This window comes from Lepidothrix coronata, unplaced genomic scaffold, assembly GCF_001604755.1.
Source record: "Lepidothrix coronata isolate B3197 unplaced genomic scaffold, Lepidothrix_coronata-1.0 Scaffold37, whole genome shotgun sequence".
Taxonomy (NCBI): domain Eukaryota; kingdom Metazoa; phylum Chordata; class Aves; order Passeriformes; family Pipridae; genus Lepidothrix; species Lepidothrix coronata.
The window spans coordinates 2,963,348-2,986,308 of record NW_016690217.1 but is presented as its reverse complement, the minus strand read 5'-3'; the positions used below and the strand labels follow the sequence as shown (position 1 = coordinate 2,986,308).

Here is a 22,961-nt window from a genome sequence, read left to right as displayed (position 1 = left end):
TCCCGGTCAGGGAAAAACTCCCCCGGGCAGATGGAGCTCGTCAGCCCTGTAAGGTCATCCATCTAAGAGAAGGTCACTCTAAACAAACCTACGTCCTGAGGACCTCACTGCCACTGTCCGAGCTCACTCGGCCCTGGCAGATGAACCTCAGGATTAAAGGGTGGGCTCAGTTCAGCGCATGCTGGGTCTCACCTAAAAAATCCACTGCGCAGGCTGGAAGGGTTAATGACCTTTCCCAAATCTTCGCTCGCGAAGACTGGCCATACATACAAAAACTTACAGACATTCTTAATATGTTCCATGTAAGAAACTCAGTATTTTTTTCTCTATTTAGCGTTATGGTTTTATCCATATCTTTGTTCTTCTGTTTTCAAAACCATTACACATGAGCAAGAGCACAGACATATGACAGAAAATCACTAAATCACTCTGGAAGTAATGCTAAAGGTTCCCCCCCCTTCCTTTTCAAAAAACAAAGTACTCTGTTGTAATAATAACACGACATACCAATCACTTTTAAACAAAAATATTCAAAACCATCAGAGGGCAGATTTTACAGAAACCTTTGCGAGCACCTAAGGCCGCAGGTGTAGCCTGTGGGTGTATTTTGAAAATCTGTGTCAGCAAAAATTTATAATGCTCCCTTTAGTTCTGTTCTCTTAGCTAAATACGTGAACACAATACACTGAAAAGAGTTACTAGTGTAGTGAATACGAAACCAGTTCGTACATAAAACCAAACCGCCCTGTCTCCCTCACTTATTCACACACATGAACACTCTCATACACACTCAGAAAGAGGAACCAGCTCATGCAAATGCCTCTTACCTGATCACACCTCATCAGTCCTAAATATCTGAGAGACTTGCTGCGCTGTGCAATCTGGGTGGCTCCACGGTCCGTGATCTCCTTGCACCATCCAACATCCACTGTCTCTATTGTCATGCTGTACCGCCCAATGGCTATCAGAGCTGTAAAGATATTAAAGGATTGAAATATACAGCTGGTAGAGATGGTAAGGGCAGTTTCCTGTATGCACTGAATAATGTGGAAAATAAATCCTGAAAAGTAGTTTTTCACGTACCTTGTAAAAGACCTAAATTTCAGAATTCTCTTCAAGTTAGGAACAAACACAAGTGCAAACACATACAAACACACAGATAAACAGGTATCACTAGTTTTTCTATCTATGAATTTTTCTATCTATTTTTCTAGCTATGAATCAAGATAAATAGCCCAATTACCAAATATATTCTATACAAATTCTTTGAATTACTTTTTTTCGGAAGTATCAAGGATCAATTAATGAAATTGAAATAAACATAGAATAAAACCAATTCTACCTCAGTTTTCAGAGAAAATAACTGATTTTATACAATTAATACTGTTTTTCCCCCCCAGCAAAATAATATTACAAAGACAGCACTGAGAGTAACAGGACATTTTCTGAGTAAATTAAAAAAAGGTGAGTTTAGAGAACTCTGAAGTAATCTTATGTCATACATTTTATAATAATATTCTAAAATTGCATGTGTTTCCCATTTTTCATATTGATGATGTAAGAAAAATGATATGTCTCACTTTCATGTTTTCTTCACAAGCACTTTTCCAACAAAAAAATAAATGAGAGTTAAAAGGGTCATGAGGAATTAAAAGAAAAACCTGAACCTTTAGAATAGGAAAGGAAAGAGGATCTGGAAATTCTGAATGGGCTGAAAAAGGTAGGTAGGAGAAACCATGAGGGATCTGAACAGGCTGGGAAGGTTTTGTTACAACATGCCAATGACATACAGGATACAAATCACAAGCACCCTAGTCACCACGGACTAGAATACTTTTCAGGAAATATGGGCCCAGAAAGTCAGGCTGGGATTTAATAACAGCAATGAGTAACACCTTTTAGCAGCTAAAACCTCAGCTTAGGAAAAAAGGCCAAAGTTTCTGGTGCAGAAGTCAGCCATCTGCATGTAGTCAAGGGGGAGGATGTTCACAGTTTTTAGTTCTAGTTATAATGCAGTTGCTGAAAAGGAAGATTAATGAGTGACTTAACACAAATAGTGCCTATATGTTTAAAGAGACGATTTTTCAGCAGCTGTGGGGCTGCTCTGTTCCTGCTACATTCCCAAATGTCAGGGGAAAAAAAAAAAAGGAGTTATGAAGAGCTGGTAGCTCTTGATATACAAGATGTCAGTCTTCGCTAATCAGCATATAACTGAGATTTAGAAATAGAAAAAAAGAACCCATCTGACTTTCCAGTGGTTCTGCAAACGACTGTACTGATGCTAGACATCAGTAATTTGGATATTTATAAATATTTAAGTGGACTCAATTAGCAAACAAAATCAGCCAAAAGAGGCCAAATACATTCTCAGTAACTGTGGAAGGTGCAATAGTGTATAATTTCTTTCTTGCAGCAGTTCACCAAAAAGGGCAGTATAACTGGATTTTGTAACTGATGCACTGAACATATGATACAATCATCTCTGTAGTTTCACTATGGTTTCATTGATTTTTGTCCGGCAGGCTGCCCCCGCGCACCTGAGGCCCACCAGGCTCCAGGGACACCCTGACCGCCCCTGCGCTGCGGCCGCTGGCAGCCCCCAGGTGCGGCCACCAGCAGTCCCCGCCCTGACCCTGGCGGGAAAGAGGAGAGAAAGAGGTGGAGCCTCACTGGCGGGTGCTGCACCTGCGTGGGAGAGGGGAGCTTTGGAGCACACAGAGGTTTGTCGTTCCAGGTTTGGGGGAGGGGAAGGGTGTCGAGCGGGCCATGGGGGTCCTCAGACTGGCAGGAGTGCAAGTGGGGCAATCCTGTATGAAATGTTGCAGGTGAGCAGTGCACCTGTAGATATGCAGCAACACAGTGGGATAAGGATAAGGTCAGGGTGGATAATGGGTTCTTTTAGAATGTTGGGGGTCCTGGACAGGCTGGGGCCTTGAAAGGCCCCCCAGCCTTGGATGGGTACAGGGGCCAGAACGGTTTGTCTGTTTGTTTGGTTTTGGCTCACCTGCAGCTACTGCCCAGGTTCGGCATGTTCTGGATATATTTGCTTTGCTCTGTTACATCCTGAAAGGGTGGACAGGACAAAGGGTTGTTCCTGGGTATTTCCTGAAGATTGTATATAGATAGGTGATAGCAAAGTAGGAAATGTAAGATTTGCCCGAATCGTTCTAATAGGAATGAAGCCTGTGTACCCCTATGTGGTTGTGAGCTATGCTGGCGATGGTACATGCCTTCGGTAGGGTCACCCATGCCAGACAGGTCAAAATCGTAGGGCCAGATACACTACATTCTTGGGCAGGATGAGCTCGTTAGCCTTCTGGCAGTCATCCTAGGAGAAGGACAACTCTAATCCCAAAGCTGGGCAGATGGAGCTTGCTTAGCCCTGTAAGGCCATCCATCTAAGAGAAGGTCACTCTAATTAAACCTACGTACTGAGGACCTCGCTGCCACCGTCCAAGCTCGCTCGGCCCTGGGAGATGAACCTTAGGATTTAAAGGTGGGTTCAGTTCCGCACATACTGCATCTCACCTAAAAATCCATTGCGAAGGCTTGAAGGCTTTACCCGCATGCAAAAAAGTCCCATAGCGACGGGCGAGGGTCGAAACGGCAGGTGAAAGGTGCACTGGAAGCCGCAGACCCAACCCTGCATGCAGACCATTCAGGATATTGGTCATTAGAGACTGACCGGAGATGACAGTCTCTTGGGGCAGCACCCTGAACGACCAAGCAGCCTTTTCAAGGACAGCACTGCTTGCTCCACTCGGAGAGGGACCTAGAAAAGGTGGCCTAAACAAAGCTCATCTCCACCTGGTTGGTTAACCACAGACCAACGGGTATCTTCTTCCAATGCGGTCGCACAAAGATACTGTGAGCAGGAAAGGTCTATGGTAGATTTTGGAATGTTTAGGTTGTCCCCCCAAGTTCTTTAAAATGATCATTTCACTCCATGAGGATCAGCACGGCCAAGTCAGATATGGCAATGCACTTTCTGAGCCCTTTCTAATACCTAATGATGTGAAACAAGGTTGGGTTCTTGCACTAACCCTATTCACAATCTTCTTCAGCATGATGCTCCAAAGGGCCACAGCAGACCTCGATGATCAGGACGGTATCTACATTCGATAGCGTACTGATGGGAGCCTATTCAACCTAAGGTGACTGAAGGCCCACACTAAGACCTTAAACCATCTTGTCTGGGAGCTACTTCATGCTGATGACGCCGCCCTTGTCACCCACACAGAAGCAACTCTGCAGCATTTAATATCCTGCTTTGCAGATGCTGCTGAGCTCTTTGGGCTGGAAGTCAGCTTAAAGAAGACAGAAGTTCTTCATCAACCTGCACCTCAGGAAGTCTTCCTTCATCCCCACATCACCATTGGCCAATCAGAGCTCAAATCAGTCCAGCAGTTTAATTACCTAGGCAGCCTCATCTCCTCGGATGGTAAGATTGACGGGGAGATAGACAACAGGTTAGCAAAAGCATATAGTGCCTTTGGAAAGCTTCATAAAAGAGTTTGGCGAAATAAACACCCGAAGAAAAGTACAAAGATCAGTGTTTACAGAGCCATTGTGCATATTCTCTTATACAGATCTGAATCATGGGTCATCTACCGCCACCACCTGCGTCTCCTAGAACACTTCCATCAACGCTGTCTCCGTACAATCCTAAACATCCACTGGTCAGACTATGTGACCAATACATCTGTTCTAGAACAAGCAGCAGTCACAGGTATTGAAGCCATGTTGCTGAGAACACAGCTGCGCTGGGCAGGGCACGTCTCAAGGATGAAGGACCACCGCCTCCCTAAGATCTTGCTTTATGGTGAACTTGCCACTGGCTGCCGCAAGAGAGGAGCCCCAAAGAGAATATGCAAGGACTCCCTGAAACAACATCTCAGCCTCAGCCATATTGATCAACATAACTGGTCTACTCTGGCCTCCAATCAGGAGGTCTGGAAGACACGGCATCTATAACGCTGCGGATGCTTTTGAGAAAGCACGCAGGATCACTCTTGAGGAGAAAAAACAACACAGAAAGAATCGTGCCTTGCAGAATATGCCCTCTAAGGAGTCTTTCTGCTGTGCCTTTTGCAACCAGACATGCCTATCTCGTAGTGGCCTTTTTAGCCACCAACACGCTTGCAACAAACGTAGGTAGAGCCCTTCCCAAATCTTCATTCGCGATGCCTAGCCATGACTGATGACTGACTGACATTGATTTTTGTAGGACAATACCAGTTCCCTGCTCTCTTCCCAGTACATCTCTAGAAAAGAAGTCCTAAGTTTGCAAAAATATAAATATATGTATAGCAAAACCTAACTTTTATACTCTTCTTAGAGACACCTCTTAATATATCGCTATCATAAAAATTATAGACAGTCAGAAACTTTCTGCATGTATTTTGCAATAGGAAAAGCTATAGAAATTACAGTTATTGTACCCCCCCAAATGTTATAGACCTGAAATAGTGAAATATGAAAGTCTTCCATTCCATCAGAATAATGCCAGTTAAACACAATGTCAAATACTATTTCCATTTGAATACTTTTGCTAGTGTTTTTAAAGTTACAACCATATTTTGTTATTTTCAATGCTTTATATAAAACTGATAAAGAGAAGAAAATCAACAGAGAATAGTTCTGTGAAGTGCCATTAAAGATCATCAGATCAAAGCAACAAAATCTGTCCCCAGTTAGCAGACATGTTTCTTGAAAAACAAATATTTTGACAAGAGTGTACAATGTTATACTGTAGTCATATGTTAAAACAGTTCATCTGTTAAACACAGAGGGTGTGCCACTTTAAAACACCAATGACCATATTTTCTGACAATTTTTATGTGTGCAACTGCATCCTCACAAAAACACTCTGGGCTAGAGAAAAGACACACTATTCTGTTTCTATCACCATTCAGCAGAGGGAAATAAAGAAAGGCCACAAGAACAGGTGAAAATGTAACAATACCTTCCCAGAACACTTTCCTCCCATGAAAAAAAGTATGGCCAGGAATTTTCTGAACAGGCTTTATTTTATGGCTCTGTACTTTGGTAAGTTCACCTAATCAGTCTTGTAACGCACAAAGTATTTTAGGCTCCATAACACCCTGTGGCAAGGAATCCTGCGGTTCAGACATCATCTCTTTCAGAAACCACCTTCCCTTGTGGGAAATGGTTTCTGGAAATCCAAACAGACTGCATCAACCACGTCTTCTTTGCTCCTTCCTGACTTCAAAGCATTCTGATATGATCGTGAAGCACAACCTATCTCCAGAAGAGCTGTATCAGCTCTTCCTGGATACGTCATATTTATTCACGTGTTCACTAATTGCATTCTATATTATTACTAACTTGCCTTATGAAGACACCAGCTTTACTGGTTCATACTTTTCTGATCTTCCCTAAAACATTTTTTTTGAGATATCTCTGCCAAGCAATCCTGTGGTAGTCAGGCAGGTTTAAGTGAAAGATTACACAGTGCAGTGAGGAGCTTTGTTATTTCATCCTTGTAGTTCTTTTAGAAGTCTTGAGTACACACACTTCTGCTTGTATGAGCAGAATACTTTAAGCCACGAGTTTCAGCTAAGAAAATGTTTGCATTGCTCAACAGTTTTAGTTCCTCTTTGCATTTGACCACAATAATCAGAATACACTGCTATTCTTGGTAAATCTGGTAGTAATTTAACAAGGAAACATGCAGTAAACCCCTTACCAACTAAGTCTGGGTTCTGTGACTTAAGAACTTGTAGCAAATCAGGAGTAAAGAACCATCAAAAGTATGTTTCAACACTAATGACAACTGAATTTCAAAACATGGTGAGTGACCAAACAGAAGAACACAATATATTACAAGTAAGTAGAGGAGGATACAAAAAAATCCCCCATGTAGTGTAAAGTTGTTGGCTTTGACATATGAACCTCTCTTTTTTGTGAATATTTAACAAGGCATCCAATTCTTTTCTCTCCTTTTTATACTCCCATTTATTTTGGCAAAAGCAAGATATTTCTTTTTCCAGTGCTAGGTTGGTGGAATGGAAATCAACTAATGTACAGCCCCTACACTGCAGAAGATAAAGTGTAATGTCTCCAACTGAAATTGGAAAATCACCCCTACAGCCTTGAGCTGTATCAAGCAAAAATGTTTTCTAGTTGTAATGGGACTTTGTTGTAGCTGAGAAGGTGGAAGGACCAGGTTTGTAGGCAAAGGTGGCATCTTTTAGATGACCAGCTGGAGTAGCTGGGAAAACAAGACAAATTTTGTCCAGTCTGCTACCATTAAAAGCAAATACTAATTTAAACTCATTTTCTTTTAAACTGATAAAGTTAAACTGACACAGCTAAATGCATCTGCTCCTACAGACAGAAATTACTGTCTTAGTCAGAGGAAAGGTCTCTGTTCAACTGTATGTAACCTGCAAAACCAATGGCTGCAATGTGAGTGTTGTCATGGTTAAACTACTTCTGCACCTGACCTAGTCAGGCACTGAGCTCTCCCTCCAACAAAACTGCTCTATTTACTTTATAAAATGGTTTTGGGAAACTACAGACAGCAGTATGTGGCCTTTCCCCTCAATTTTGTATATATACTAAAAAAAAATCAGAAACAGATATCACATGAATATGTCTTAACAAAATCAGTAATCTAACATTTATAATTTAGTCATGACCGTTCCTAAGTTTAAGTTGCTACAATAGAAAATTAACTTACAAACAACTGATATTTGGGCCACTCCTAATTTAATTCAAAGTTATTTTTATATCTGGAAACAAATACCCCAGGTTTTGCATAATATTATCAAATAAAATTGTTTGGAAATCTGGTGCATTAAGCAGAATTATGTCCAATCAAAAATACTTTTATTGACATGCACCTACTACACCACAGAGCATCTCCTTAACTGATAAATCCTACTTGAATTTAACTGAAAATAAACCTCGGTGAGGCTTAACTGTGTTGCTGGTTTTTTTCTATTATCACCTAACATATTGCAAATGTACAAGGCACTGCATTTGGTCAGCCTTCGGTGGGGACTAGATAGAAATGTTTTTAAAAATTAATTATGATTGGTATCACCCTTACACCAGGGCATTACACATATATATGCATTCATGTAAAAAACACTTCTGCTTTTTTTTTTTTTAAGTTCTTTTTTCATTAATGTCAAAACAAATTAAATGGGCAAGAATTAGAATTTAAAATTTCCAAGGGTTTTACACAGAGCAGAAATCAATCAGTCAACCAAATATTACCATGAAATAGTCTTTTTACGGAAATGTCCATTATATTTTTATTTTTATATATTATATAACATATAACTATAATTAATACAAATATATTATTATTTTATATAGAATATAAAATATAAAAAATACCATATAAACATAATATATTATCTTTTTATTTATTATATAGCCAAAAGTTACTAAGGTGACTTTGATAGCCACCCTGGCTCCTGGAGACACTAATTTATAAAACAAAACTTTAGGAAGTTTATGAGAGTTAAAATTGCAATAAGCAGATGTAATAAAAATAAAGTTAGCAAAGAAAATCATATATTTAGGATTAGGCAAATGGTATAACAGTTTAGCTTAGTGGACCTTGAAATATTCTTCTGCTGTTGATGGTGTTTTACTCTCATTTGCCTGAGTTATTTAAAATATGAGTGGACAAAGCTCTAAAGAAGCTACAAAGAAAATGTGTACAAGACAGATCAAAAAGGTTAATTTAAAGACTCTTTTCTAGCTTTCATTTATGTTACTGTATCGAATTACAAACAAAATGGGAAGATGGAAATCATGCAGGTAAATTATAAAACTTTAAGTGCATTGAAGTTTTACCAGTCACCCAAATTAGTTTGATATTCCAATTCCAGTGATTTTCAGAAAATAACTTAAAAATTAGCAAACAATTAGACCAAAACACTTGACAATTGTAAAATACAGCTGAACACAGACAACATACTGCTGACTAATTTTAATATATTATTGCATCTACAAATGGAATCTTTAACTTATATATGTTAATAACATCATGTACAGTATACAACAGATTAACTATTGCTTATACACAGAAAAGGCTCTTGTTTACAAATGCATACCTATAAAAACTTATTTTCAGAAAACTTTTCGGGGACTTCATTTTTTCCCCCCCAGTTAGGGCAACAGAACGTTATTTTTCAGAGCAAACCTTGAGACCATAATAAAAAGCTTGATAACTTTGCCCACCTGATACTAAACATGATACTAACAGATAGTACATGTTTAAACTCGCTGCACTGATGAGGATGATTGTTATCTGCCATGCAAATTACATGAGGTCTTGCAGTTTAGCTACTCTGTTACGTGCAGGGAGACAGTACATGCCTAATCCCATTTCCATGTGTCAAAAGGTGTTTTGCTGCTTTAACTACAGACAGCAGTTGAAGAAATCACTGCTTGAGTTCTCCGCTGCTTTGCTCACCCAGCAGAGGAATCATAGCTCACAATTCATATAGCTTCTGCCTTAAATGAAAGACTCACTGCATGGTACAATTTTTTATACAATTCATCTACTCCTGTTACAAATTTAGAAGGGTATTTTGATGACTAAATAAATGTTTGTTTATCATATACTGATAAAAATCATACATCAAGCACTGTAGTTCATCTGGCACCAAATAAAGGCTACTATGGGTAGGTATATCAGTTCAAAACTCCAGTTTGTGCTGGTTTCCTAGTGAAAACTCTAATTCTGCTCAGGCTTTTGCACATCCAGCTGACAGGCAGTATGACGGGTCTGTTTTATTTTCTTCTACAATCACAACCTCTCATAACAGCCACATTTCAGTGCCACCAGGAAATAGCAAATCAAGAGAGACAGAATCTGCACAAGAACTGGCCTTCTACCAGGGAACTCAGCCAATCCCATTTATAATCATGCACTTAAATACATTCCTAGTTTTAACTGCAGTTCCCTTGAAATAAAGGTACATACGTTAACAGAGGACATAACCCTGAACTTCACTGTTCTCATAATGAGTTGTCAATCTTTACTCCCTAACCAGTTTCCCATATAGCACATACATCCATGTAGCAAACATACAGGGAAACAATTAAGTCCTTTCCCTATGGTATAGAAGTGATGCAAAAAAGATATTGGCCAGTGTTATTTTTAAAAATATTTTACACAATTGGTATTTTAATATTTATAGCAAGCGCTCACAGAACACAAAAACCAGAAAGGTATGTAAAATAGGTAAATACTTCATCTTTTGTAAATCCTAAAGAAGTTTAGAAAAGAAGTTGGCCAGCCTGAAAAATTTCCCCACTGGAATGCTTTGTCATCTCTCAGGATGGCAAGCCTGCATTTTAATATACTTGGTGTGTTTCACTTTTTTCCTATTATCTTCATCTGCCTCAGGCTGCTTGAGGTCTCCTGTGATAATTTTCTTGTTATACCTTTGTGCATATGTGGCTATGGGTAACATTTCTTGAGAATGAAGTATGGGACTGCAATAAAATGCACAAAGATAGAGTGGCATGACCACAATGGGAAACCAGTCTAACCTAATGCCTCAAAGAAAAAAAGAGACAGACTGTAACCCTTGAGTAAACCTGTTTTCTCCCAGAGTTTAGGAAATCTGGTTAAATCCTGTTTCTCTGGATTAATATTTTAACCTTATTTTGCAGGTATGGTGGCAAAGCACTCAATTAGTGATACTACTGTAAGTTTTACTAAAAAAATCTGTTTGAAAGTGGTAACACATGCATTTTAAAACAATGTATTTCTGGTTTCCACTTTGAAAATAAAATCCCATTATTTAAAGTACTGGTTACCTAAAGAAGGTTAAGGAAAATCCCTGAAAGCAAAAAAAGTCCTAAGGACTGAAAAGACCTCCTGTGAGAGGAAAGATGGCAGACAATTTTTATGTAGCAAAAGCATTTTATTTATATTTTCATATAAAATATATTTAACACAGGTCAATATTTTATTTTTTCTGTAAGAGTCATAAAAGTAATTGGCACACAGTTATTTAGCTATTGCCTGGTTGTGGTATATGATTGCCATTAAATTATACAGTATACAGTGTTGTATTCAATGCCAACTTTATTAACTGATACAAAGAAGAAAGGGCAATTGCTAAACCAACTTTTATCCTACAGTTCAAACTACATGAAACATATGGCAATCAGAGGGCTTTTATTTTCCAAGTAAAATTAATTTTAGTGCTTGCTTTACTTCTTTATCTTGCATATTTGCGCAGACTAAAACCATAAACAAACCATAAACATTTGTACAAAGATTATTAAAAGAACTTGTTGTCCTACAATGTAAGCAAAATTCTGTCCTAAACTAGAAATAAAATTGAAAAAGCAGAAGAAAATGATCTTTCAAAACTATCTTTAACATAACAAGTGTTAAATATCTGTTTCCCCAAAAGTCCACACTAAGAACAAAGCCAAGCTATGGACAGTCATATAAAATCATTTGTTGTATTTTATACAGGTCTCTTAAGTAAAAAAATCAATGACAACAATGAATTAATCATAAATACATCTGTAGTCTAAATAAAATATATTAATGCAGAATACAAGCTCTGGGACTTTTTAGCCATTTCACTATCTTTTACTCAATGCACATAACAGCAAAAACCAAACTAAAACAAAGCAATGCCCCCAAATCCTCAAAATAAGGATGCAAGAAAGGTGTTAGTATTGCAAACTGAAAGGCATGAAGCATATTTGCTTCTGTCCTCACTGCAGACCTCTCATAAAAATATTAAAAAATAACTACGTCAGAAATGGATTGCAAAAGTGATAGTAGCTGCTGGTTTTAATCCCATGGTCTTAAGACAAAATAGCCCCTGTGGACCAAGCTGTTAAAAAATAGCTCAATTTTCACCTTCCTGGGAATAGTAAAACATAACTCGGTTTCTTTCAGTTATTTTGCACTGAAGTAATTTCCACCACTGTCACAGACATAGTCTGATTACAAATAGAAGACTGACTTCAATCCCCAAGAAAATCATAGAGCCAATTTTCCTAGAAGGCACATCTGAAGGACACAGAGATGACTGGGAACAGACAGCTCTGACATACCACGTGCAAACCAAGCCTTGTCAACCTGATTGCCTTTCTGTGATGAGATGACTGACTCTGTGGACAAGGGATATGTAAATAATATTTATTTTTTTACATCAGGAGAATATTGAGAAGAAGTGCTATAGACTCTTCAAGATGACTTCTTTCTCTTCCAGTCCACAGAGAGAAACATTCCTTTTTTTGGTCAGGCTAACAAAGACACCAAAAATTACTTGAACCGCTCTAAACAGGAACAAGAGACATATAAGGAAATTTAAATATTATCTTTTCAAAACAGACAATGGTGTTTGAGCATATGACAGTTACTAGTGATGACACTGAAAACCCAGATCTAGGCAGCATTAAAAAAAAAAAAGGCTGTAACTCTGAACTATTTAAGCTACATGCAACGCATCAACCTAGAGAGGTAGGAAAGAAACATTTTTTTTTTTTTTTAAATCTGGCATTGTTTGGATAACTGGTGTATACACTGCTTCCAAACATCTGTGAATACTTTGAAAAAGCTGCACCTTAGAGCACTTGAAGAGCTGTAAGTCCAAGACAGTCACAGAATGCAGAATATCACATACAGACCACATTTAAAGATCACTTAATGTTTTGCTGGGACAGCTCGAGATGATAAACTGGAAACTGGCAAAAGCAAAAAAACTCACTTTGTATCACTTATTAAATATATATTTATTAATAAACAATTTTAGGCTATTAGATAATAATATGTATATAATTGTACATATGTATTATATATATATATAATTAAAAATATTACAAACACTTATTAACTGTCTACTCTGGTGAATGAGTTGACTCTGGTAAGGCAAATTTCATGGAAGAAATAAGAATCAGAATATTGAGATCTGATTGTCAAAAAAGTAAAATTTTAGCTAGCTCTTAGTCCCATGGGATTGTAAGAGAGGGGGGAAGAGACAGAAGATGCTTTCCCAGAGAGGGAATTTAACGGTTGAGCCTGTTCAATTGTGGGATCAGGCGAGATTAGAGCACGTCTCTTTGCAGAATGACAGAAAGTAATCCTAAATGATGTGGGAACACACCCTTTTGTACATTTAGCTTTGTCCCTCTCTCCTAAGGAATCGAGCTACTGTATTCTTCTGATTAATAAATACTGACTTTGAAAAGACTGCTAGATGGTCTGCAAATACTTGCTGAGACAAAGAATGACATCTGTGACAGAGGTCTATACTCATTCTGCAAATGAGGGAAAATGTTCTGCCAGTGAGAGAAAACACAGGTCTTAAGCCGGAGAACAACAGATTTATGCATTTTGCCCTTTCAGAAAGGAGTCCTAAATTTATCAATTTGAAAGACTACACATCAAAAAGGAGACTGAAGGATGGAGAGCATCTAATAAATGCATGACAGCATGTTACTTCTGTCATGCACTAAAGAATTTCACACTGTTTGATGGTAGAACAATGACTACTTAAATCATGATTCAGTGTAACAACTCCTAAGTTTTGATAAGCTTAGCAGAGTACAATAGATAAATTTTTTAGTACATAAAATTAAATCAAATTGAGAAAAAGGAGCAAAATAAATACTTATTAGAAGATAAAGACTGCTTATAAAAATAGAATTTTACATGCACAATATAAAACTGGAAGAAAATGGCTATTGAAAGTTTTGAATTTCATTGTATGACTCCTGGTGTATAACTGTTCAGTCCTCAGCTGGAGAGTAGATATTTGACTGTTTACCAGAACACACACAAAGTAACAGGCAATAAAACTAAATACACCATACAGCATGAGGTGTTACACAAGACAGACTGTTCATGCACTTCAACAAATATATGTTTGGCAGTACTTTTCAAATCCCAGAAACACACCCAATGACCCTCTAAGATATTGACACAGGATGTACTGTTCTCTACTTCAGGAGTACAGGTTATTATTCATAAGAATTGGGTACTTCTTTTTCTAACTCAGCCAGTTCATATTCACCCTTCTTACTCAGTCTTCTTGCAATATGGTATGTGAAGACTGGAAAACTGAGATTCATGCAATAGGGCTAGAATTATTGTGTAAACCTGTAAAGTTGTATGCTTGGGAACTCAGAGCATGGGCTTGGGACAGAACAGCACTGAACAGAATGAAAAAAGTTCTGTGCACTTCCAGACACTACGGATTATGTTATAAAAGGGCAGCTATATGTGAAGGGGCTGGGCAGAAAAGAAAGTGAGTGATCATATGAAATATAACACATTCTGAAATAAGAGAAGCAGAGACAAGAGAGTGAAATTAAAAAAAAGTGAAATAAGAAAAGATTCCTACACATATATACACATTCCTACATACATATGCACATGTACATATCTGTACAGCCCACATTAACATATGGATATAGGATAAAAGAATATTAACATCTTTATGAAAACTTTTTACAGCCCTAGAATATAAATTTCTGACACATTATGTTTCCCCTATAACCACTTTTTCCATTTTTTCCCTTAAAAAAACCCAACCAATCCACAAACAATAAAACTCAACAAAAAAAACCCCAAACCCCTACAAATAAATGAACCAATCAATCTCCAAGAAAACCCCACTGACAAAAAAACTAAAATGAAAACACAAAACCAAACAAACAAAACCCACCAAAAAGCTGGCATCAAACATTGTACTGTGCCTGCCATGTACCCATCTGCACACCTGTAATAATTTGGCTGTGCAGTGAGTTGCTAAAAATGTGAGCAAGGAAACCAATGCAAAGCCTCAACATATCCAATAAAGCACCACACATCCTGATGGTCAAATCTGTCTGCAAAAGACTTGTGTGTTTAACAGTAGTCCAACAGCTACTTCCCACATTCTTGAGGACAGCAGTTTGAAAACCACTGTTTCAACGAATGGAGATTCAAGAAGTCCAGAAAGAGAAAGAAGAAATTATTCAGCTTCAGATGGTAGTAGAAAAGTCAAAATTAGTCTATAACATGTTGAAGAAACACTTAGGCTTAAATTAGAAAAGCAATCTGAAAAATAGCAGCAATAATACACATTACCTAGTGATGTGACTGATACACTACTATGACATTTCCACAGCATTAAAAAAGAAAACTGGAAAAACAGCATTTAGAAAAAATAATCCATGTGCACCATCACTGCTCTTTCAACTGTTTCTCACTTTTCAGATAATTTTGTTTTGAATGTCTTCATACACTAGTTATGCCCTCTTCCATCGACAACAAATTTTTGTCTATGTAACTAACATTAATGTGGCTACTATATTTAGAAAGTTTCTTTAAAGACGTAGAGCTGTTGAGATGGCACCTCTAATCCTGTGTTCAGTTTTGGGCCCCTCACTACAAGAAACACATTGAGCGTGTCCAGAGAAGGGCAGAGCTGGGGAAGCGTCTGGAGCACAAGTCTGATGAGGAGTGGATGAGGGAGATGGGGGTGTTTAACCTGGAGAAAAGGAGGCCCAGGGGTGACCTTATCACTCTCTGCAACTACCTGAGAGGAAACTGGCGTGAGCCAGGTGGGGGTCAGTCTCTTCTCCCAGGCAACCAGTGATAGGAGGAGAGAAAATGGCCTCAAGCTGAGCCAGGGGAGGTTTAGATTGGATATGAGGAAAAATTTCTTCACCAGAAGTGTTGTCAAGCACAGGAGCAGGCTGCCCAGGGAAGCAGTGGAGTCACCATCCCTGCAGGTATTTGAAAGACATGTAGATGTGACACTGAGGGACATGGATTAGTGGTGGACTTGGCAGTACTGGGGTAATGGCTGGACTCAACCTTAAAGGCTTTTTCCAACCTAAACAACTCTGTGATTCAAAAGCCCTTGGACAGATACAGCTCTTAGACAACGCAGCTCTTCCCAAACGGAATCTGACCCCCAGCAACATTTTTTTGAAGACAGTTATCAGCCAATGTAATTACTTTAAGAATAACACACATAGTGCCAGTATAGTGATAACTATGTTGTTTCTATTTCCACTGTGTATGGGAGAAAACCAAGTTGAACAGAAGAGGGTATGAAGCTAGGATATAGCAAGGATGATACAGGCAGTGATAGCATTTATTTTACAACCTTCAGCTTGTGCAGACTTCTTATCTAATTACGCCTGAGTACATTTGTAGGTGAGTGTTTAAGACAGCTCTGGGAATAACATTTGCTATTAAAGGCTTTGCAGTGATCAGCAGACATGCAAGCACTGTATTTTGTCAAGGAGAAATGAATCTTCACAGGCTGAGAAGGCTGGACATCCATGGAAGGAGGTGCAAAGAGGGCTCATGCAATTTTTTCAAGGTCCAGATTACCCTTCCAGATGTGCAGTAATATGGAACAGAATCATATATGTATTTGCAAAGTATAGTTTAAGCCACTGTCAAGATGTAACCCTACAAGACTTTTTAAAATAAAATAAGACACAAATACATGTTTTTATACATAATCTGTGTGTATTTATTTTACTTTGCTGAACCCTGGAATAGATACAATGCTTTTCTTAAAATTGCTGAGTTAAAGTACGTTACTGAAAGTATCTTTAAAGATCTAAAATATCCAAAGAGGACAATGAGATTTGATGCAGTGACTGACAGACTGCACTGACTGTTTCCTATTGTGCCAATTGTTGCTTAGGTCTCACATCACAGCATGAAGCTACATACAGCATGTGCTGCAACAAATCTATACAATCAGGGAAGGACAGACTGTCAGCCTCAATTTTGCATTTTTCTGGTTTTGTCAGCATGTATCACTCCACAGCTCAACATAAATTAACTTTAACATGGGATTTTGTGTCTGTTAACATAACATTTAATACATTCCAATGCAGTTATATTGTTCTACTCTGGAGAACACAGCCAGAGAAAAGTGATGTAACTTGCCATTAATTTTGTGATGACTAATGAAACTAAGGTTGTTCATATAAATCAATACAACTGGATGCTGAAAGTGAGTACAGCTGACAGGGAGAAATGGAGATAATTTAAAAAGGTTCCATACCGTGAATCATCACAAGTTAGCTTGAAAAATAATGAAGGAATTACTTTCAGGGAACTTGTTTTGTAGATCCTTCCTGTTAAATATCTGAAGTAAGTTGTGCATATTCTTATACGACACCTAGAGATGAGTTTTGATGGAAAAAAAAAATTTATCTGTAATTTCTAAAAGTGTCAAATATTGACACCTACAGTGCATCTGCGAGATGTTTGTAACTGAATGGTTACACAAGCCTTCTTAGAATAATAACATTTCTAGCATTAATTAGCTGTCCTGTATAATGAACAGAATGAAACTTCATAAAATTAGCTGAGTGTATTCACCTAAGGAACTCTTTAAACAATAATTAGCATGATGAAATGCAAATAGTTCCTAAGGCTTTGAAAAATACTTGTTTTATGAAGTATTTCTCCAGTGTACTCCAGATTCAGGCATCTGATCCATTCCCTTAAAAATAAAGGTCATTTTTTTAGGAACTCTACAGCAAAGCAGTTTAGTACAGTACAAAAAATCTGGAATTTCTATCTAACTGGATTGGAAAATACTGAAGGCCGTATGCCAATTAGAGCATGCCTAATTATTAGTACTACACATTCATAAAATGCGAGATTTAAAATATAAATACAGTTCCAACGGAATAAAAATGCACAACCATGCTAAAGTAACAACTTATCTAAGTTGCTTTGTGGGCATTAATTTTCCTTTTGGCTGCTTAATATAAACATGGAAGCTTTTCCCTTTTATATGATTATGTAAGAATGCAATACCTTACCTAGTAACTTCACTCAGGACACCTTGTTCAAAAGAAACTAAAAGCTGAAATAATGAAGAAATTATGATAGAAAAAACTTTTTTTTTTTTTAATTGGCTAGATAAAGAACTGGCAAGCACATGGACAACACTCCTTTAGAAGATAAAAATTCCTCCAATTTTGTATCAGGTACTAATTTTTCCAAAAAGCAGATCCCTTAATATTGAAGAAGACAGTCTTTATTTGCAAACTGGGATATAACCAGTAGTCCAAGTATAAGGTCAACCAAACTTGTTTATTAGAAGCTACATGGTTCAATAACAGAGTCCATTTGCATGTCAGCTGTTTCTTCTCATTACAGTTTGTGCTGTTATGGTAATAACATTTTTTGATACACAAAGTATTAGATTTTCTTTATACAGGTCTAAAAATCATATTAAATACATGTTTACCATAAATGAAAGGCAAATTTTATGAGTATTATCTGTGATAAGGCTTGTGAGGAAGAAAAAGGTCCCTGATAAATTGTGGATATGACATTACTCATAATTGTTCAGAAGTTTTTAATGACACTGCATGTGTTCATCTATATACATTTAATAAACTCATGCTTGCAACCTTAAGTGAAAGTTGTCTTACTGATGATAGCGACAGCCACAGAGAAACACATCTTAAGTCAGACAACCAGTGGAAGTCTCAGGTTTTGGTACCTTTACTCACTGATAAAGTTTCAAACCTGCAGTCTAAAAATGGTACTATGAAAAATCTATTTGATTGACACTTAGTCTTTCAGAAAACCCTTCATTTTGTCACAGAAAAATTCCTTCCTTTCAACAGATAAATGAGTCTAAAATCATGCCTTATGGTCTGTAAAAACAATCTTTCTGAGAATGTTCAAGCAGTCTGTTCTGTTATCAGGTAAAATTCTTAAAAAATTAGGCAAATTTTAGCTCATGGAAAGGGTCCAAAGACTCAAAATACCATCCAAATGAATATGGTATACATGGAGTCTTGTTACAGAGTGGCAAGCATTTATCTGTAGCACATCTGCAGCAGTTTCAAAGCCTTTTCTTGATGTGTAAGCAGTCATAGATGCTGAAGAAACACATTTGCTCCTTTCTGCCAGAAGAATAATTACTTTCAATATTATTTATACTTTTGAGCATGAATTTTAGAATTTTATGAGGAAGAATGTGGTGATTCATTTTCTGTTTCGTAATCCAGAAGGGTAAGCAGTTATAGTGTTTAGCACAGCACTGACCATGAAAGCGAAATCTGAACTGCTACTAACTGAAATTTCCAGATACATGATCCCAACAGACAAATTCACTCTGGCTTGTCTTCTGACAGCTTTTGCAGGGACCATACTGCTCTACAATCCATTACAAATGACTTAGTGTACAGGTGACACGCTAAACAATGTGGGGCAAAAAAATCCAACAGTATGCACATAAAAAGGTAATTTGTTTGTGGGAAATATGTTGGTAAGTTATTTCCAAATCTGTATCTAATATTTATGCTACTGAAATTCCCAAACAATTCCTATTTAGTTGAATTGTATGTTCACAAAAACTACAGACTAGGCATGAATGAGACAAAAAGAGAAGGTCAGTATGATGAGAGTTAAACTCAACGAAACAGTTCCTTTTTGATTCAACAGGAAGAGGAGAAAAATAAGAAACTTTTGTCAAGGAGTTAAGAATTTTTCCCCCCTCTCCCTGCTAGCCACAAGATTCCATGAACATTAGTCAGAAACATCAACAGTGCTGCTACAGATAATTTTCAACAGTGAACACACCTTTGTAGTGTAAAAAAATAATTTTGAGCCTTGCAATAGATCAATATCTCTCTTTTCCTCAGCTGTGAGTGTTGCTTTTATTCTGGAAGTCTCTTGTTCTACTATATTGCAGACAATACATCCTCAAACCTGAAATGGACTTCCACAACATTTTGTTGTTATTGCTTTTTGCCTCACTATCTCTGTCTTCAATCATATTGACAGTAATTGTTTAAGAAATAAAAAAAGTTTAGACTTCTTTTCATCCAAAACAGTACTTGTATCAGAACCCTGTGCTTACTGCTGTAAAACTCCATCCCTTGTATTTAAACTTTTTGACTGTTCAAAAATACGATGCTATACAGAATCTACCCATTAAAATCCATTAGGACATTAGTCAGGACACTGCTAGGTAACAGTATCTTCTGTTCAGTCTACATGTAATAACTCTTCTTCCAGCCTCCTGAACCCAGCCATTTAGAATATTTTCTGTCAATTCTGTTACTTTATTTTTTTCTTTCAGCCCCTTTATTGTTCACAGTTATGCTCAAGAACATCATAGCTCCTACCGTATCAAGTAATTATGAACATTAAATGCTTCATCTGTGAACTGAACAGTAAAATTCAACTGGGACTCAAACCCAAAAGAAGAATGAGCTTCTACTATTAACTACTGATTTATTTCCAGCGTAAGTGGCACTAAAACGAGGATAATTAGAAATTATTCATACACCTACACTTTAATTTACTTTGGCAAACAAATTATGTCCACAGAATTGTCAAGTTGCAGAATCAGAGAGGAAATGAGTAAGATGTTTTTGGGAGGCTAGCACTGCATACATTTCAGAGGTGTGTGGAGTACTTTCAAGAAAGGTAACCTGAACAGACGCCCTAATCATCTTTCATTGCACTCAGCAACACGGCCATAGTGAAAAATTCAGGAAACTGAATTAAAGCCTTATCATGGCAGGGAAAAAAAAAATTATTCATGTACAGAAAAAGTTGCATACATGTACAGCTGCTGTAACTTTCACTAGTGGTGGGAGACACTAACTCCCTTATGGCTGATAATCTTCATTTACCCAGTAACATATTTTGCCATCAAAATGCTGTATGTAAGAAGACTGCGTACTTTTTATTCCCTTGTTATTGGCCTATTGCTATTGAAAGGATGGCAGATTTATGACAGACAAGGTAAGAAAAAGAGAAAAAAATAAAGCTAGCTGGAGGTTTGGAGACATCAAAGTTTCTCTACTCTTCTGTTTTCCAGTTTCCATGAACTTTATGCCAAAGTCACTCCCAAAGCCTCTAAGAAGACTGAAAATCCAAGAAATGAAATCCCCAAACTGCAAGACCTCTTCTTCAGTCTTCCAAACTCTAGTGCAAGCTAGGAAGAAGACATTTAACTTTTATGTAACAGGTTCAGCGAAAGAAGTCCCAGCTTATCCATCTTCTTGGTTTTCTTGGAAATTGAGTGTATTTCTGTATTGGGGAATGGCATTATCACATGCCATTAATATAATTAAAGGTTTTCATTTCCTTTAATGAAAACCTTTCATTAAGATGGCAAGCTAGGAATTTAGTCTTAAACTGTAATTACAGGCACATCACTAAGACATGGTCCCCTTTTGTTTAAGAATTCATTTAATGCAAATTAAATTGTTTTAAATAAATATTGTCTTTCTGGGATATCTATATAAGTCAGAGTAACCTTTTCTGCTATTCCCACCTAAAAAACTAAACAAAACAAACTAGATTTTATTTTCTTGGCAAAAACTACACCAAAAGCTTTAAGAACGGTAGATGAATTAGAAGGAGACAAGTCCTAACTATGTCATAAACAGATGGCCCCTGTAAGAGTTGGTAAACAGTACAGTAAGCAACAGCTGTTGTTTAATTCATCCAATCATGTTCAAGTATATATCTTGTGTATCAAATTATATCTTGGTTGCAATTTTAAACTTGGTAAATTAGAAACAGAGATCTAAATTACACTAGGTAAAAATTCCCTCTATCTTTCTTATAGCCATAAGTAACATCATAACATATAGAAAATAGTACACGCAAGATGATTAACAGTTTTAACAGAATTACACTGTAAAACTGATAAAAATTGCTTATAATGCGAAGTTTTCTTCGTTTTATCAAATGCAACAAATTAATCCGTATTTCTATAATATCACTCAATTTATGACTGCATGACTTTGTTAAGAGAGAATGAACACAGATTAAGTTTTTGTTTGTATAATGCAGTGGTTTTCAAAGTTTTTGTGCACTGCAGGAATCTGCAATGCTTCTGAAGGCTTCAAATATGGCCTACAGTAACCTATGCATATTTCTACAACATCCATATTTCCATTGCAAAACTTTTAGAGATCCACAATCAAAGAAGGCTGAACCCCACTAATATGAAACCATACATACATTGATGTAGGTATATGTAAAAGAAAAGTGCATACTGTCACATTTAAAGCAGTAAATACGTAATATTATACGCATAAAAAAATGCTTAATTTTAAACAAAAGCAGGCCTTTATTAAATGCACATATGTGTAAATATACAAGTCAAATCTGAATGGGCATCTTAAAAAGATTAACAAAGAATCAATTGCTTCATCACTTGGTTCAAAATTTCTAAAAATTTAAAATAAACACTCCTTGCCCTCACGCCTTCCACAGACATCCATTTTCTTCTTTTAGAAGATTTAATAGTAAGATAAAAATGTGAACATTACATTTACAAAGACAGACACTCATTGGGAGATTAAGTCCAGGATCCTCTGGCATTGAATGAAATCATCGGTCTTTTAGAATGAGATACTGTAATATCTTTGTCTATTCTGGGTGTTGCAAGTTAGCTGTTGAACTAAAATTAAGTTACAGGCCTGGACATGCCAAGAGAAATGATCTGGAACAAATTCATACAAGATCTTAGAGTAAAATCAGCATCTTGAATGCAGTTAAAAACTACCTAAAAACTGGAGTATAATCTGGAGTATATATTGAAAAGTTTTGCAGAGAATCCAATTAAGCAGCAGGCAGCAATATTCTGTTCTATCCAGAATTTTACAACAGGTTTCAGATATAACTACAAGAAGGGCATATTGCTTTAATATATCCTCATTTCAATACATGAAGACACCAGTTCACCAAGTGGAGACCACAGCTGGAAAAAAAATTTGGAGCCTCCTCACCAAACATAATTCTATTTAATTATTTCAAAGAAGAAAAAAACTGAAAAATTTTCATATACAGAATGCTTTACCAGCAAATATTATGCATCATCTGCTATAAAATCAATTGTCTTGGTGCTTCTTCTAAACTAACTGCCCTTGCTGAAAATTATCACTTTTACATAGTAGAACTTGATAGCTGTGTAGGCATCCTTCTTCCATAT

At 37.0% G+C, this 22,961-nt stretch overlaps 1 protein-coding gene across 1 annotated transcript in view; it reads right to left on the bottom strand.

Moving 5' to 3' along the window:
• The window catches only part of FBXL17 (F-box and leucine rich repeat protein 17), a 297,305-nt gene that overhangs the window by 14,895 nt on the left and 259,449 nt on the right, over positions 1-22,961 (bottom strand). Inside the window, exon 8 of the mRNA XM_017812707.1 lies at positions 828-970. Coding sequence (XP_017668196.1) covers positions 828-970 — 143 coding nt within the window. The remainder of the gene's footprint in view (positions 1-827; positions 971-22,961) is intronic.